Source organism: Cuculus canorus, chromosome 9 (genome assembly GCF_017976375.1).
Source record: "Cuculus canorus isolate bCucCan1 chromosome 9, bCucCan1.pri, whole genome shotgun sequence".
NCBI classification, from domain to species: Eukaryota; Metazoa; Chordata; class Aves; order Cuculiformes; family Cuculidae; genus Cuculus; species Cuculus canorus.
Genome location: NC_071409.1, coordinates 26,564,365 through 26,581,159, shown reverse-complemented (window position 1 = coordinate 26,581,159; position 16,795 = coordinate 26,564,365). Strand labels below are relative to the sequence as shown.

The 16,795-nt window shown below is 54.4% G+C and overlaps 3 protein-coding genes across 9 annotated transcripts in view; all 3 read right to left on the bottom strand.

The window, feature by feature from the left end:
- Positions 1–143: 143 nt before the first annotated feature.
- Positions 144–4,791, bottom strand: NEU4 (neuraminidase 4). 4 transcript variants are annotated; one of them, XM_054074995.1, is made up of 4 exons: positions 3,589–4,791; positions 2,619–2,897; positions 2,176–2,431; positions 144–1,599 (listed from the first exon to the last, which is right to left on the bottom strand). In XM_054074995.1, exons 2-4 carry the CDS (start codon positions 2,817–2,819, stop codon positions 548–550), a joined length of 1,509 nt encoding a protein of 502 aa, XP_053930970.1. In that variant the 5' UTR covers positions 2,820–2,897; positions 3,589–4,791; the 3' UTR covers positions 144–547. The 4 variants fall into 4 exon arrangements, with proteins under 4 accessions (XP_053930970.1, XP_053930971.1, XP_053930972.1 ...); XM_054074996.1 differs by having other exon boundaries at positions 2,619–2,851; XM_054074997.1 differs by having other exon boundaries at positions 2,619–2,824.
- Positions 4,792–5,803: 1,012 nt separating this feature from the next.
- The window catches only part of GAL3ST2 (galactose-3-O-sulfotransferase 2), an 11,757-nt gene continuing 765 nt past the window's right edge, over positions 5,804–16,795 (bottom strand). Inside the window, exons 2-7 of one of the 4 annotated variants that reach the window (XM_054075001.1) lie at positions 12,469–12,592; positions 9,392–11,663; positions 9,041–9,224; positions 7,721–7,807; positions 7,050–7,329; positions 5,805–6,957 (exon numbers count right to left, since the gene is read on the bottom strand). In XM_054075001.1, coding sequence (XP_053930976.1) covers positions 6,127–6,957; positions 7,050–7,329; positions 7,721–7,807; positions 9,041–9,063 — 1,221 coding nt within the window. In that variant the 5' untranslated portion in view covers positions 9,064–9,224; positions 9,392–11,663; positions 12,469–12,592 and the 3' untranslated portion in view covers positions 5,805–6,126. Of the gene's footprint in view, positions 6,958–7,049; positions 7,330–7,720; positions 8,075–9,040; positions 9,225–9,391; positions 11,664–12,468; positions 12,593–16,795 lie in introns of those variants that run through there. The other 3 variants (XM_009567721.2, XM_054075003.1, XM_054075000.1) reach the window with 3 other exon arrangements.
- D2HGDH (D-2-hydroxyglutarate dehydrogenase) overlaps positions 15,079–16,795 on the bottom strand; it is an 11,118-nt gene continuing 9,401 nt past the window's right edge. Inside the window, exon 10 of the mRNA XM_054074569.1 lies at positions 15,079–15,629. Coding sequence (XP_053930544.1) covers positions 15,355–15,629 — 275 coding nt within the window. The 3' untranslated portion in view covers positions 15,079–15,354. The remainder of the gene's footprint in view (positions 15,630–16,795) is intronic.

The following is a 16,795-nucleotide window of genomic DNA, read 5'->3' as shown; positions in this document are numbered from 1 at the left end:
GGTCAGAGAAAGGTACCAACGTCCACAGTAGCTTAAAAACCATCCCAGCAATCCCTCCGATGAACTTGTAACCGGGTGATTGTGGGGAGACCATTGTGAAAGACAGGAGCCGCCTCAAACAGGACCATTAAAAAGGAGCAATTAAAAAAGACCATCAATATTTATGACCATGGAAGGAAACCCCCTTGGAGCAGAGTGGTGGGACGAGACAGGGCACAACCGGAGCATCCTGTCCCCCTGCGGTGACACGCGCGGCAGCCCCCAGCTGCCTTCTCGCCCGCACTGCTACTGCTGCCCCTCCGGTCTGTGTTTGCGCTCCCGAAGGAGTCTGGGGCTGCGCTGGTGGCACAAACCTCCATGCCCACCCAACCCTATAATTAAAAAACAGCAATAAGAATGAGGTTAAAAAACCGTTTGGAGATGGTAGTGTCTTCCTGCTGTGTGATGTGGCCGTGCTGGCCGATGGCAGGACGTTGGGCTGTGAGCATCCTTGAGACATCGGGCTGCGGGTCGGGGTCCAACGTGGATGAGCCCATCTGGGAGGGCACTAGGAGACCAGGCAGCGCCTTCGCCCCTGCTTTCTGGGGCATCGAGGACAGCTGTTCTTCTGCGGAGTAGAAGCTGTCAGGGGGATGTTCTGGAGCACATCGTGCAGCGTGAACATACTAAAAGAGATCTGCTCATAGGGTGACCGTGTCCCATTCTCGTAGAGGCAGGCGAAAGCGATGGCCGTGCCACCAGCGATGGAGGCCTCGTTGTAGGGCAGCTCCATGTAAGCCAGGTCCGAGTAAGCGCTTGGGCCCTCATAGATGACCCAGGGCTCAGTCCAGCTCTCCACATCTCTGGGGAAGGTGCTCAGGTGAACCCCCATGTTGACCCGTGACATGGAGCTGGTGGGGTGGGAGTAGAGGATCCACGTCGGTGCTTGGAAGAAGGGAGCAGGACTGGGAGTTGCCATAGGGTCCTCTTGGACCAAGATGTCACCACCCACTTGGCTGAGGTGCAGTGGGGTAAGAGAGCTCTCCTGGGGCTCCGCTGGCTTGTGGTGGCTGCTGGTGGCCATGGTGAGCAGCTCATCGCCCGCTGCCTGCCGGGCGGGCAGGGACTGAGGTGCTGGGAGCACCCCAGGGAGCAGGCGGTGAGCTGAGCCCCGGAGTGGCACCGCAGGGTCCGGCGGGCTGGTGGGGACGTACACAAGAGGTGCGGGGAAGCCAATGACGCTGCCGTGACAGCCATGAGGGGGCTCAACCAGCCGCTGGACCAGCTGTCCCCCGTGAAAGACAGCCCCGTCGTCCGTGCTCAGTGCCTGGACCCTGAAGCCCAAGGGGCTGCGGGCGTTGCAGTAGAGGACGTTGGAGCCATCCTCCTCATCCACCGAGACCAGCTGGCACTCGCCCGTCTGCAGGTTGGGAATGAACTCCCCGAAGCGCCAGCCCCGGCCGTGGTCATCGCTGTAGAAGGCAAAGGAGTGAGGGGTGGTCTTGCAGAGCTGCCCGAAGCACTCCTTGCAGTCGATGTGGTAGCTGTAGGCGGGTACGAGCAGACGGCCAGAACGCAGCTGGATCCCGTGCCCGGGGCCCAGCGCAAACGTCGCCCAGTCTGGGGAGCAGAGAGGGGATCATGGAATCACAGAAGGTTCAGGTTGGGAGGCAGTTTAAAGCCCATCCAGTCCCATCCTCTGCCATGGACACCTCCCACTGGATCAGGGGCTCCAAGCTGGCCTGGAACCCCTCCAGGGTATGGGGCAGCCACCACTGCTCTGGGCAACCTGGGCCAGGGCCTCCCCTCCTTCCAGGGAAAAATAACGGGAAGAGCCAGCGTCCACGGTGCCCCTGCCATGCCTGGCGTGGAGGGGCCTCCAGAGCATCCCCCGCGGCCCAGACAAGCAGAGTGCTGGGGTGGGAGAGCAGCAAAGCCCCGTGCTGCCAGGTTGCCCTCACGTGTGTTCCTACCCACAGCCGCAGGGCCTCCCCGTCTCCTTTTCCCAGTGCAGGCAATACAGATACTCTTTCCACCCCCCTCCTCTTCCACCCGGCGTCTTTTTCTGCCTCTTCTCTTTGATGCTGGTGGGCTTCCCACACCAAAACCACTACTGGCTACACCACGGGTGGCTCCAGGAGGCCAAACCCCTCCTGGTGGCTGTCCGCCCGTCCTTGCCCCTCTCTGGTGGGTTACCTTTGATGGCCCCGCCGATGACCTGCTGAGTCAGGTCCGTGGCCTTGCTCCAGCTCAGGCCCTGGTCAGTGCTGGTGACACAGCAGAGGCGGGTGACGTTTTGGCCGGTGACAATCTGGTAGGCTTCAGGTGTCCTGCCCAGCACCGTGATGAAGAAAAGGAAGAGGGTGCCGGTGAACTCATCGTAGAGCGGGCAGGGGTTCATCGACCGGTGGTGCTGCAGCGTCGCCGTCTCCAGCACACGCATGTCTTCCCACTGCCCACGGAGCAGGATGGAGAGGGGTGAGGACCACCCCATTTCATCCAACGCCCTCACCTCCCCATGCAGGTGCCTCCAGGAGCTCAGCTGTGCCATGAAAAAGCAGTGGAAGAAAACCGCCCAGCTGTCCGCATGCCCCCCATCCCGGTGTGTCCCCCCAGCCGCGGGCGCAGCCCCGTCCCACCTCCACGTAGCTCCGGTAGACGGTGCCGCGGCGCAGCACCAGCAGGTTGGCGTGGGCATCATCAGCGCTCAGCCGCTCCTCCGCGAAAGCCAGCAGCTTGGCCACGCAAGGCAGGTAGATCAGGGCAGGCACGCGGTACGTGACGCCGTTGGACTCCTTCTCAAAGAGCACGGTCCGGGCGGGGAAGTGCCGGGAGCCCATGGCGTCTGCGGGGAGAAGACGCAGCCCCGACTCTGACGGGTGGATGGAGGTAAGGCAGTGCGTGGGCTGGGAGCCGGGCTGCCCGTGGAAGGGTTTGGGGTTTCACTTGGTGGGTTTGGATTTGAGGAACCCCCCGGGAACATAGGATGAAGGGCAGGTTTAGCATCAAGAGAGGTTGAACATGTGCTGCTGTGATGGCAAGTCCCCATCGCTCAAAGGCGGGACGGGATTTTGGGGGCGACTGAAGAGGCTGACATGGGCTATCGTGAGATTAAATTAAATTAAATTAAATTGATTGGCAAGATGCTCTTCAAAAAGGGTTTCTGGTAAATTGAGGCCAGCTATGAGCAAGACAAGACCTGTGGTTCCTCACTCCCATCACCAAGCGGGTGTTGGCGGGCAGAGCCCATCCCAAGACCCCAGGACCAACCCCGGCTCCTTGCGAGGGGATCAGGGAGCATTTTACCCTGCGTTCCTGGTGCCTCCAGCGCAGTGGCCCCAGCCGGCTCCTCCTTTCCCCCTCGCTGTGGGTTAAGCCCTGGGGTGCCCAACATGAACCACGGCGTCCCCGGCCGGGCTGTCCCTGCGGCAGCCGTCCCCAACTGCCTTTCCTTTGGGGACAGCAGGACTGCTGCCAGGGTCAGCTGTCCCCAGGCTGTCCCCCCCAGTCCGTGCCCCCGAGTCCATCCCCGCAGGAGGACAGGGGCATCCCACCAGAGTGACCAACTTTGCTGACCAAAAACCCCAGGGAGAAAGCAAAGGCACTCACCGGGTCTTGCTCAGCTGGGATGTCCGCTCCGTCCCTCGCCCCACCGCAGGGGAACGCTGGCTCCCGCAGCCACTGGCTTCCTGCAGAGCCCGTGGCCCCCACCGTTCTGGTGCCACCCTCCCTGGCAGGGTCCCCCCGACAATGGGTCACGGGGCTGGGAAAAAGCCCTGAGTCAGCAGTGGCAGCGCTCGCGCAGCACTGGGGCTCACAAAGGTGCCTTTATCAGCCTGGGCAGAGCTGGGGGCCCCACGGCCACCGCGCTACCTTGCTCAGACCCCTCGGCGATGCAAAGGGAGCCACACTGGAGGGTGCTAGCATCTCCTGCCTCAGTTTCCCTCCTTCCCCAGGCTGGGAGAGGCCAAGCCTCCCCATCCAGGTGCTGCAAGCCACCTCCACCCCAGTTGTGAGCTCCCCAGGCAACAGGTCTGGAGGGTGCCAAGATCGCCACCTGCACGCAGGTCAGCCACTAAGATACCATTTTAGTGCTTTTAATCCATCCCCAGCGTCAGCGGAGCTAAGGGAGCTTGACAAAAGTCACGGATCAGAAGCTCCAAGGTGAAAGCCCAGGCTCTGGCTGCAGAATTGGCCAGGAAAAGCCTCCAGGGATTGCCCAGGCTGAACATATGTGGCCACTGTCTCCTCTGCCCCGGCTTGTTCCGGATGCCTCCCAAACCTTGTTAATTTTACCTGGGGTTGCTGGAGCAGAAAACTGTGAAGGTACTGCTAACCTCAGTGTTGCTACTGTTCTCCATCACATGAGTTGTGGAGAACAGGTTGCTTTGCAGGAGGTTAACCCTTGCCTTAGCCGGCTTCCCCGCCTACCTGCCAGGTGTAAACACCGCTGAGAAAAATCCCTGTGCTGATTTCCTTCTCCAGATGAGAGCCCACAAGTCAAGGCTGAAGCCAAGAGACCCTGGATCCTTCATCCCAGTCACACCAAAGAATCTTGGAATGGTTTGGGTCAAAAGGGACCTCAAAGCCCATCCAGTGCCACCCCTGCCATGGGCAGGGACACCTCCCACTGGATCAGGGGCTCCAAGCCCCATCCAACCTGGCCTGGAACCCCTCCAGGGATGGGGCAGCCACCACTGCTCTGGGCACCCTGGGCCAGGGCCTCCCCACCCTCACAGCAAAACATTTCTGCCTGAGATCTCAGCTCGATCTCCCTTCTTTGAGCTCAAAAACATTCCCCTTGTCCCATCCCTGCCCTCCCTGATCCAGAGCCCCTCCCCAGCTTTCCTGGAGCCCCTTTCAGCACTGGAAGCTGCTCTAAGGTCTCCCTGTAGCCTTCTCTTCTCCAGGCTGAACAACCCCAACTCTCCCAGAGGTGCTCCAGCCCTCGGATCCCCCACTGCCATGAGTGGGGAGTGGGCACACTGGTAACCAGCGATGGACAACATTAACAGTCACCATTCCTGAAGGTGTTCAAAAAGCAGGTAGAGATGGCACTTTGGGCCACGGTTCAGCAGGCACGGTGGGGTTGGACTGGATGAGCTGAGAGGGCTTTTCCCACCTCAATGATTCTGTGATTCTATGACTAACTGCGGTGATGCTAAAGTCCTTGGACTTGGTCCTGTTGTCCTTCTGATGAACCTTCCCAGGACTAACACAGGAAAAGCTGGACCTCCCACGGAGGTTTACTTCCTTCAATATAATTATTGAGATCATGTCCTAAACATGCAGCGGCCGTGCCTTCTTCCACTCCTCTTATAACCGGTGTTGGAGACTTTAGCAAACACAGCAAGACAGGTGGCTAAGGAAGCCTCTGCTGATAAAGGTCTTCAGGGATGCTGAGCCCAGGAGAGCGTCTGTGCCCAGGGACCAAGGGCCCTCGCCCAAGATTGAGGGGTGAAACCATGAAATGGGCCCTCCCAGGGGAGCACCAAGCAGGCCCAAGTGGTGCAGAGGGCCCCACACCTCACGCCATGTGAGATGGAGCACTCGGATGCCAGCACCCAGCTTTGGGCGTGATGCTCGGGACCTCCCATCTGAAGAGCAGCCAAGACATTGTACAGCGGTTGCACGATGGTGGGCATGGATGCTGCTGGATGGGAAACCCAACATCTCTCCTATTCCTTCCGGTGCTGCATCCCTACACCACATTCTTCTCTTCATTTCCCTCCCCCTCCCCTTTTTTCACCCTCAACACTAATAATCAGGAGTTATGAGCTGTGACCAGCCTGGACGTAATGACAGCTATTAAATAACGTAGAATGCAAACAAAAAGATTAAGCCCATGATTAATGATTAAGAGGCAGGAACGTCTAAGGCACCTGAAAGCGTGCCCAGTGCTCAGCAGCGGTGGGCTGTCCCCCTGCCCGGGACCAGGAGAAGGCATCATGCAGGATCCAGCCAACGCAGAGCCAGAAAGGGACCCACCACCAGCTCAGTGGCCCCAAACAAAGCTCTCCTCCCCACCAACCTCCCACTGGTGCCCATGTGTCCTGTGGATCAGCAACCTGCTGGTGACGCAAAGCAGTGGGAAACTGCCGTGGGTTGTCACGTGCCCTAGGTGGGAGTTGAGAGTAGTGTCTTCTCCTAGAAACTAGTCCAGAGCAAAGGAAAGCCCAACTGCTTCCTCTTCTTGTGCGGATGTTGAACAGCGTAAAGGTAGGACATGTACTGCAGCTCCGGCATAGCCATTCTCTGGCAGTTTCTCAGAGTCCTGTTGTCCAAGTTTTGGTTGAGGTTGTATCCAAGGATATTTGCAGCCCCTGACTGGAAAGGCTGGAGAGCTTTGTTCTTGATGTGGTTCCTCCCCACTCCCTCCTGCTCCAAGAGACAGATCTCCATGAGCTCCTTCTGTCTCATTCGCAGGCGATTCACCTCCTTCTCCAGCAGTTTGAGTCCTATGGTCTCCTCAATTCTCCTCCAGAAGCTCTGGTTGAAGTGCAGGTAGAGCTTCCAGTCCAGTGAGCACCATGCTTTTATCCTCTCCTTGCTTTCTGGAGTCAAGGTCTGGACAGTGTCCTGGCTTCTGGAGTTGAGCTTAAAGTAAACCACGTCATCCAGATCCCAGCACAAAGTGTGCTTCAAGAGGATCATGGACTCATCGAAGTAGTCTGCTATCAAAATCAGGTGGAAGTTCTGTTCAATCTCCTTCAGGACCGCCTGGATGTACTTTTTGTCGTCCTCTGCATTGTTATCGTAGCCAAAATCAAACCACATGATATTCCTGGCATAGATGTTTTGCTTGTAATCCGCCTGATGGTAATACTTCAAAGGTGACGCCAAGTATTCGTTCACGTCCTTGGAGAGCCTGAAGGCAGGGACACTGTTCTTGTAGTAGATGTAGGAAGACTCCAGCAGAGGAATGGGGTTCCTCAGGATGGAGAAGTAGAAGGTGTTCGCTGCCATCACCTTTCGTACCTATTTGTGGGGAGGAAGAAGAAAAGTTGTTAGTCCACAGGCACTACTTGTTTGACCAGGTTTCTCTACAGGTGTCATGGCTCTTTCATTACCTCCGAGGGGTTGAACCGCAGGTGGTTGCACATGATGTTGTAGTTCTGTCCTATGACTTCAAATTCCTCCACAAAGTGGGCCTTGAAGGTCTTTGGATAGCCGAGGTGGAAAAGCTGGTCAGCTGGGAGGGCAACGGTGAGGTTGTACCTCTCTGCAAACCTGAACATGATGTTCAGGACGGTGCTGCTGGCCGTCTTGTGGATCTTGAGGAACATAACATTAGTCTTGGCGTGGCAAGGTGTGGAAGTTACCGGCAGCTCCTCGTGGCTCTTCAGGATTCTGCAGGAAGGCAACAGATGGGGAAAACTGCCTCTCTGGTGCCGTACCCCATCTCCAAGACCTGGAAAAGCCAAACCCCAGCAGGTTCTCCTGATACCACACAGGCAGGTGGTGCAAAGCACCAACCCAAACAAGCCCCATCCATTAGGCGTAGACATTGGATGGCTTTCTGCTGCTCCAAATCCTCACTTACCCAAAGCCTTCAGCTCAATCCCCTTTTCCTTGCTCCATACAGCTGATTCTGCTCAGATATGGACCTAGGAACTAACTTTGGGCTGCCATCCTTCACATATCAGCCTAAACCCCAGGAGAGTTAAATCGAGCATCGCAGGTCAGACCCTTGCTGCCCTGGGCAGGTGAAGTCGGGCAACCATGCTTCTGCTCCACTTACATGTAAGTTTTATTCTTTATGTGGAAGAATCCCGACAGGAAGAGGAGTCCCAGGCAAAGGTTGAAAATGATGAGACATTTGATGTGCCTGGAAAGAAAACAGAGTTGGAGTGGATTTTTATCAGATAGTCCTTCCCTGAAGGCAAACCACAAACTTTGCATGTTGCTCTTAGGAACTCAGGTGACCAGGAGCACAGTTTGACGTCTCTGTGCTGCCCCGGCTGTGCCAACAGCTCCAGCACAGGAGGCAGCACAGACAGAAACTGCACTTTCACGGAATCATAGACTGGCTCGATTGGAAAAGACCTTTGAGATCATAGAGTCCAACCATCCCCGTCCACTACCAGATCTGATCCCTGAGCACCTCATCCACCCGTCATGAAACCCCTCCAGGGATGGGGACTCCACCACCTTCCTGTACGATAGAATCATGGAACGATTTGGTTTGGAAGGGACCTCAAAGCCCATCCAGTCCCACTCCTGCCATGGGCAGGGACACCTCCCTCTGGATCAGGGGCTCCGAGCCCCATCCAACCTGGCCTGGAACCCCTCCAGGGATGGGGCAGCCACCACTGCTCTGGGCACCCTGGGCCAGGGCCTCCCCACCCTCACAGAAAACATTTCTCCCTAAGATCTCAGCTCAATCTCCCCTCTTTCAGCTTAAAACCGTTCCCCTCAACCCACTGCTGCCCTCCCTGATCCAGAGCCCCTCCCCAGCTTTCCTGGAGCCCCTTTCAGCACTGGAAGCTGCTCTAAGGTCTCCCCACAGCCTTCTCCTCTCCAGGCTGAAGAACCCCAACTCTCTCAGCCTGTCCTCAGAGCAGAGGTTCTCCAGCCCTCGGATCATCTCCGTGGCCTCCTCTGGACTCACTCCAACAGTTCCGTGTCCTCCCTGTGCTGAGGACTCCAGAACTGGACCCAGGGCTCCAGGTGGGTCTCACCAAGAGGAGCAGAGGGGACAATCCCCTCCCTCCCAGCTGGTCCCACTTGAATCTCTTCTCAGCAACCACCAAGCACTAGAAAACAAGGTTCTGAGGGGTACAAGGATTTCCTTGGTAAGAAATCCCAGTGGCTCCTGCAATCACATCACTCCAGAAGATTAGGATCTCAAAGAAACACAGACCTAATTTTTTTTCAATGTAACTGAGATTTTTCAATACAGAAAACCGATCAATAACCCAACAGCACCCGTAATGGACTTGTTCTGCCTTGCTTTCAAACAAGACGACTGTGACATCTCAGCTGATTGCTAAGACACAAAACTCTCCTAAGCAGCCAAACGGGAGCAGTCAGTAGGGCTGGTGCCAGGGGTTCCACTCGCCTTTCCACCCTGTGCCGTGCCATCTCCCAGCCGGGAAGAAAATGCAGAAAACTTTCTTAGGTGGCGCTTGGAGGTGCCACTAGGGATGCTTTAAGGCTTGGGACAACCTTCTTGTTCATTTGGCTTAAGCTGAAAACAACAGACCTCCGTGTCGACCTAACGAGGTTCTGCCAAATTAAGAGACCTGAAATACAGGAAAGAAGCATTCATGGCAAAATTAATCTCTACCCTGGAGCAAACTGTAACTAATTCTCCAGGTTAAGAACAGTTTACAGGGATTACCTGAGTCAGACCTGCCCAAAAACCCCGTTGAATTCTGCACCCACAGCCCTCACCTCCCTCTCCCTTTACCTTGCAGTGCACCCAGGGCTTTTCATGCTGTGAACCAGGAGATATCTCCTTCGCAAATCGACTCCAATGCTCCTTTATCTACGGGCTCCTCCAGCTCTTGGAGAATACGGCTTTATTTTCAGCATCCCATGGCTGTTATAAATGGCCAGGATAGGGGAGGACAGAGGGAGTGGCCAGGTGTTCCCAGGGGTGGGGGGAAGTTAATTAATAAGCCAAGAGAAACCCTGTTAGAACACGACATTCCCACCAGGACAAAGAACTGCCTCGGGAGATGAGGTTCCAGCAGCTTTGCAGGGAAGTAAGGATTTAGTGGGGAAACCTTAATGGGGTGTTTCCTGGCTGCGGGAGGGAGGTGGGGGCTGACAGCGGGATCTGGGCAGGGTGCTGGTGGCTGGAGGGCATCAGCGACCCCTTCATCATCCAGCACACCGTCACATCGCTGGCTCAGATCCCCTTCCCTGATTGGTGCCGGGGTCAGAACCTTTCCTCTTCTTTCTCAGTGGTTCAAGGACTGGAATTCTCTGCCGGACATTTGCAAACAGGAAATTAGGGACTACAGCAAAATGGGAATTGTGTTCACCTATCACAAGTTCTCCTTAAAACATTTAAGCTCCAAACTCTTTCCCAGTGAAAATGCAATTATCGCAGCTGGAGGTTAAGAGCTCAGAGACTTCGCTGTGTCCAGGCCTTGGCAGAGAGAGCTCCTGCCCCTCAGCAGGCGTTATTTTAGTCTACAAAGTGACTCTCTGGTGCTATTAACAACCATTATAACTTTCATCCCAGAGGAATTTGAGATTCCACCAAGGTTGCTGTATGCCAGCACTTCACAAATCGGGTCTGATGGTTGCAAACTGGCCTGAGAGAGCAGGCTTTGTCCTGCAGGTCTGGAGGTGGGGTACTCCCCCTGCTCCCCACGCTGGGGATGAAATCACTGCTCTCCTCATTTGAGCCACGAAAGGTTTATCCACATCTCTCAGCCTGAGCTTAAGCTGTTGCTTTTGGTCTTTCATGGCCACGAGGTGCCATGGTCAGAGCCTTCCCCACCCACAATGCCAACTTTGTACTCTGGTGGCCCACCCTGCCACACTCAGAGCCAAATCCTCTGCATTCCAGCATCTCTCACCTCGGCTGCTACATCTATCCAGCATTTCTTTTGCAATCGCAGCTTCCTCAGGCCAGCTCCAACTCCAGTGCTAATCAAAATTCAGAGATTAGCAAAGTCTAGGGTTGCTTTCCTTGAGTTTCTCAGCAGAACATGAGTCAACGCGCTTGTTCTACAAAGAATTTCTAGGGTTACTCTTGGCACAGCGTCAGCTGCTGCTGGCAGGGGGGTCACGTTGAACAGACTCCTTTCTCCTGTTACCTTCCACGTCAGCGGTGCGATTGCTTGTTCAGAAGCCGGTAGAGCCCACGAAGCCCAACTGCCCATTTTTTTTTTTACGATTGATTCATGGCTCTCTCCCAGGGCGCCGGACACAAACCACCAGGTTTGGTTCCACAGAAGAATACGGTGCCACGCAGAAACGCTTGGCTTCCCGTGGGGTTGGGCTTCTCCGAGCCTGGAAGAATTAGTCATGAATTCTGACGCAGAATTACTTCGCTGGGCAGGATGTTGAGTTCCGAGCTCCGTGCCTTCACTTCAGCATGAGGGGAGAGGGTGGTGGGGCAACCCCGCGGGCATCTCAGCCCCACGCAGCGGGATGGGGAGGAGAATCAGCAGTCAAAGAGCAGAACCTCACAGGTTGAACAGGTAAAGCCAAAGCCGCAGGTGCAAGCCAAGCAAAGCAAGGAATTCATTCACTACTTCTCATTGCAGCCATACTCAGGAAAGGAGGGTTCCATCACAACTCACAGTGACTTGGGAAGTAGACACCGTAACTCTGAAACCTCCTTCCTCCTCCGTCCCCCAGCTTTTACCGCCGAGCGCAGCATCGCATGGTGTGGGATATCCCCCAGGTCAGTGGGGATCAGCTGTCCCAGCCGTGTCCCCTCCCAGCTTCTTGCACAACCCCAGCCTGGCGGGGCAGCATGAGGAGCAGAAAAGACCTCAACACTGTGCTAGCGCTGCTCAGCACCAGCTACACCATCCCTGTGCCATCCACACGTTTTGGTCACAGGTCCAAAACACAGCCTTGTAGAAGCTACTTATGAAGAAAACAACTTGTGTCCCAGGCAAAGCCATGACAGAGAGCCAAGCAGTTCCTTGCTGCACCAGAAAACCATTGCTTCAAAGCATTGCACGTTCACACCCACAGCGGTGTAATATTTAAGTCTGTCCCAGAAAAAAAAAAAACACAAAAAAACAGGATTTGGGACAAGAGATTCCTCCCACATACACATACCCACCCTGTTTCTCACTCTCATAGACAGCAGTGAACCAGTGGTTGAAATCATCACTGAGAACATAGAAGAGAAGGATAATATCATAGAATCATTGAATGGCTTGATTGGAAAAGACCTTTGAGATCATCGAGTCCAGCCGTCCCTGTCCACTACTAACCCGGATCCCTGAGCACCTCACCCACCCGTCTGTGAAACCCCTCCAGGATGGGGACTCCACCACCTCCTGCACAGCCTCTGCCAGGGCCTGAGAGCCCTTTCCATGAAGAAATCCTTCCTGAAGTACGATCTGACCCTGCCCTGGCACAACTTGAGGCCATTTCCTCTCATCCCATCGCCTGTCCCTTGGGAGCAGAGCTCAGCACCCACCTCCCCACACTCTCCTTTCAGGCAGTTGCAGACAGTGATGAGGTCTCCCCTCAGCCCCTTTTCTCCAGGCTAAACACCCCCAGGGCCTCATCCGCCTCTCAGACCCCTGTTCTCCAGCCCCTTCCCCAGCTCCGTTCCCTTCTCTGGATGCGCTCCAACCCCTCAATGTCCTTCTTGGAGTGAGGGGCCCAAAACTGAGCCCAGGATTTGAGGTGTGGCCTCATCCGTGCTGAGCACAGGAGCACAATCCCTTCCCTGGTTGGTGTTTAAGGTCTAGGAAAGATACTACAAAATATCTCTACAATGACTCCTGCCTTCCCTGCCCTCAGGACAACTGCTCTGTGGTTTAGTTGAGAGGATTAACTTACATTGAGCTTAAGGATCTTCATGTGTAAGGAAGATGGCAAAATGTAGCTGTGCCAGAATTCCCCTGGCCACAGCACGAGGTTATCCGCCAGCCGTCTCCCTCCCTGCCGTGCTCTCCATATGTAGCTGAAAAAAAAGCAGGATGGAAAGTTCCACTTCTCAAAAAGAACCATTCACACGTAAAGCCTGCGTTTTAAACGATTACAGTCAGTAGTTTAGGGGTAAAAAAAGAGAAAGAATGGTGTAGGGAAAAGGCACAGAATATAAACAGCCTGATCCGGAAAGAACGAGCTGCATCAGCTCAACTTGGCCCAGAGCAAATCCTGTGCGCTTCTTCTCTAACAACATCAGGGACTTTCCATATTTTACATCCCCCGATGCGCAAGCAGCACGGCCCGACCACGCCTCACACTCACTTTTCTCTTTGCTAATGATGGCATCTTTCATAGAATCATAAAGGTTGGAAAAGCCCTCTCAGCTCATCCAGTCCCACCATCAGCCCAACCCCACTGTGCTGCTAAACCATGGCCCAAAGTGCCACCTCTACATGGTTTTTGAGCACCTGCAGGGATAAAAAGTCTACCACTGCCCTGGGCAGCCTCTGCCAGGGCTTCACCACTTTGTCAGGAAAGAAATTTTTCCTAATATCCAATCCAAACCTCTCCTGGTGCAACCTGAGGCCATTTCCTGTCATCTTATCACATCACCCACCTTGCTACAACCTCCCTTCCAGGAGCTGCCGACAGTGACGAGGTCTCCCCTCAGCCTCCTTTTCTCCAGGCTGAAGAGCCCCAGGTCCCTCAGCCGCTCCCAGAACCCCCGGGCTCCAGCCCCGTCCCCAGCTCCGTTCACCCTGCTGAGCCCCAGAAGATCAGCTCCTCTCCAAGTGCTCTTGAGGAACAAAGGGAGACGTGAGGAGTACACTGGTAGAGGGAGCTGGATGGAAGAGACCAGAGTGCAGGTCTGGATATCGGCGCTGCAGATCGTGGAACATGGATGTATTTCTGTTAAAGGCACGTTGAGAGCTGTGCGACCTTAGAGTTGTATCGCGAAGGGTTTTGCAACCCTGCGCTGACTGTAAGCCATCACCACTAATGCAACTCAACAGCCTGCAGCTGCACAGAGACCGTGTTCTGGTGAAAAACAGAAGAAAACGACTGTAGGATGATTTTCTTCCAAGAAAAAGGCTCTTGAACACCTAATTCAGTGCAGTGTGGAAGAGCAGAAATCACCGGAAAGCAGCTAATGGAGATGATGGCCACTGGGTAAGACAACAGCCTTCACTTGTTATTGCCATTTATTTTGTTGTAGAATGTGACCAGGCTGGTATGACAAAATTTACCTTTGGCAAATCCCTGTTGGCTTTTCCCAGCCACCTGTTTCCTCTGGATACAATAAAGCCTCGGTTAAGGGAGTGATATGTAAATACAGATGCAACCTGCAAACACTGAGCAGACAAGAAGATGATTCATGCAGAAGGGGCTTGGCCGGCCCTCTGATGACAGGATGACTGTGTGGTCTGTACACCAAACTGTAAATGATAATCCCTTCTGCCATCTCAAACCCGATGGACTGTAGCAAAACCCACAACAACAACAACAAAAAATCTTAAAATAGAACAGTCCAGTTGGAAGGGCCCTACAAGGACCATCTGGTCCAACTGATGACCTGTCCTCTTCAGGGCTGACCAGAAGTCAATAATAAGGGCATTGTCCACGTGCCTCTCAAACAATTACAGGGTTGGGGCATCAACCACCTCTCCAGGAAGCCTCTTCCAGTGTCTGACCACCTTCTCTGTAAAGAAATGCTTCCTCATGTCCAGTCTGAACCACCCCTTGTGTATATTGGAGAAGTGCTCAGCACCTTCCTCTCCTCAGCACCCCAGAGCTCAGCACCTCAGCCTCCTTTTCTCCAAGGGAGACAAACCCAGGCTCCTCATGGCAGGGCAGAGACCTTCCAGCCCTGCCACCAGCTTGGTTGCCTCCTCTGGACACATCCAGGGACCTCCACATTCTTCCCAAATGGTGGGGCCCAGCACCCCCTGCAGCGCTCCAGGTGAGGCCGCAGCAACGCCGAGTACAGAGGGACAACCCCCTCCTGACCGGCTGGTTCTGCTGTTTGGTGACCCCGGGGTGCGGTTTGTCCTCTCGGCTGCCCGGGTGCTGCTGGCTTCTCCTGAGCTGCCTCCCATCACCCCAGGTCCCTTTCTGCAGGGCTGCTCCCAGCCACTCCTCTCCCAGTTTGTACTGGTGTCTGGCATTACTCCATCCCCGGCGCAGGGTCTGGCACTTGGAGTGGTCAAACCTCCTGCCATGATGATTGCCTGATGCTCCCTCAGCCAATTCTTCACCCAGTGAACCTGCTCAACCCACAGCTAGTCCAGAATCAAAATGGTTTGGGTCAAAAGGGACCATAAAGTCCATCTATTCCCACCCCCTGCCATGGGCAGGGACACCTCCCACTGGATCAGGGGCTCCAAGCCCCATCCAACCTGGCCTGGAACCCCTCCAGGGATGGGGCAGCCACCACTGCTCTGGGCACCCTGGGCCAGGGCCTCCCCACCCTCACAGGAGAACATTTCTTCCTAAGATCTCATCTCAATCTCCCCCTTGTCCTACCCCTGCATCCACACACGATATCTGAGTCCCTGGTTTCATTGTTCACATTAACCAGGAAACCCACGTGGTCAAACCCAGCAATGGGTTCTCCTTCAGAGAGAGGAGGCAGAACAGAACAGAAGAACCATGTTCTTTTACTCGTCCCATCACAGTGAAGAAATAAAACACGGCGCATTCCACCCGCCTGCTTAACCCATCACATTGTTTATGGCTAAAGTGCAGTCACCGAGCTAGAGACACCACCCTCGTGTGACAGAACCTGCTCGCTTCTCAGTGCGTGTCGCTCTTGGGAGCCGGGGGCAGCGTCTTGTAGGGATTGAGGATCCCTTTGGGGTCCAGCATGGCTTTGAAGCGCTGCATGAGCCGGACGGCCTCCCGGGGTTTGCTATACTCGATGAACTGCTTTTTCTTGAAGCCCAGCCCATGCTCTGCACTGATGCTGCCATGGCATCTTGCAGTCCACTCGTACACGAACGGCTCGATGGCAGCCAGCAGGGAATGGCTGTAGGATTCCGACGTGATGTTTAAGTGCAAGTTTCCATCTCCTAGAAGAAACCATCGCAGAGATGGGTGTGTAAGAAACACTCGGTGACCCTGCAGTGGAAACTCATTACTGCCTCCTCCACGGACTCAAACAATGATGACTTTGTCAGTCTCCAAACAGCACAAAAAAGGACAAGTTCACTGTCCTTCTACAAACATTAGGCCTCTCCATGCCCAAATAATTCAAATAGGATCTTTGTTTCTCCATGCTTTCAGTGCAATATTTGAGGAAGTGTTGTGAGTTAAGCTCCTTTCAAACTCCAACTCTTTCGATTTACAATTCAAACAACCATGCTGCATTAATTATCATCCAAAGACTTCCCTAACGCCATTTCATAACAAACCCTAGACCTGAAGATGGCCCTTCATCCCTTTCTCTCCCGCTATTATGTTTGTGCAGTGTTCTACACGCACTGTGGCGCCGGGTAAACAGAGACAAAACAAGCGAAACATTTCTCCTCCTGCCACTTGCGTGTGATGGGATTTGATTAAGCACATAGCTCTGGGTACTCACAAGACAAAACACACAACGATAAACACAACGTACCCAGTCGTTCCCATTCCCACCCTGGAACCTCTTCCTGCATCCCAGCAAACCCTCACAGCACACGGCTTAATCCTCAATACCAAGAGCTACCAGAGGCAGCCTTTGTTACACAGACGTGTCTTTCCATGTCTTTTAAATCAACCCAAATCCAACAGTGCGGAAGAGTTTGTTGTATTTTTTGTTCAATGGGACAACTCTTCCGAGTTACCAATTTACCAAAATCGAAGGAGCTTCAAAGCATTCTGACAAATGCACCGGCCTTTCCGTGCATTATGTTTATCACTCTCTTTTAGAGGGTTAATGGCTCAAACATAATTGATTTCCAATACAACTAATCACTTTGGAGAAGAAAGCCTTTAGCTACCAAATGTATCTAAGTACCTTAATCAAATCAATCAGAGAATCATGGAATGGTTTGGGTTGGAAGGGACCTTAAAGCCCATCCAGTCCCACCCCCTGCCATGGGCAGGGACACCTCCCACTGGATCAGGGGCTCCAAGCCCCATCCAACCTGGCCTGGAACCCCTCCAGGGATGGGGCAGCCACCACTGCTCTGGGCACCCTGGGCCAGGGCCTCCCCACCCTCGTGGTGAAGAAATTCCTCCTTATGTCCAGTCTATC

What these genes read in the sequence shown, in the direction of transcription:
- NEU4 (XM_054074995.1), bottom strand. Translation starts at nt 2,819, where the DNA reads ATGGGCTCCCGGCACTTCCCCGCCCGGACCGTGCTCTTTGAGAAGGAG. An exon ending in TCTACCGGAGCTACGTGGAG is followed by an intron (nt 2,432 to 2,618) that starts GTGGGACGGGGC and finishes CTCCGTGGGCAG; the next exon opens with TGGGAAGACATGCGTGTGCT. An exon ending in CATCGGCGGGGCCATCAAAG is followed by an intron (nt 1,600 to 2,175) that starts GTAACCCACCAG and finishes TCTGCTCCCCAG; the next exon opens with ACTGGGCGACGTTTGCGCTG.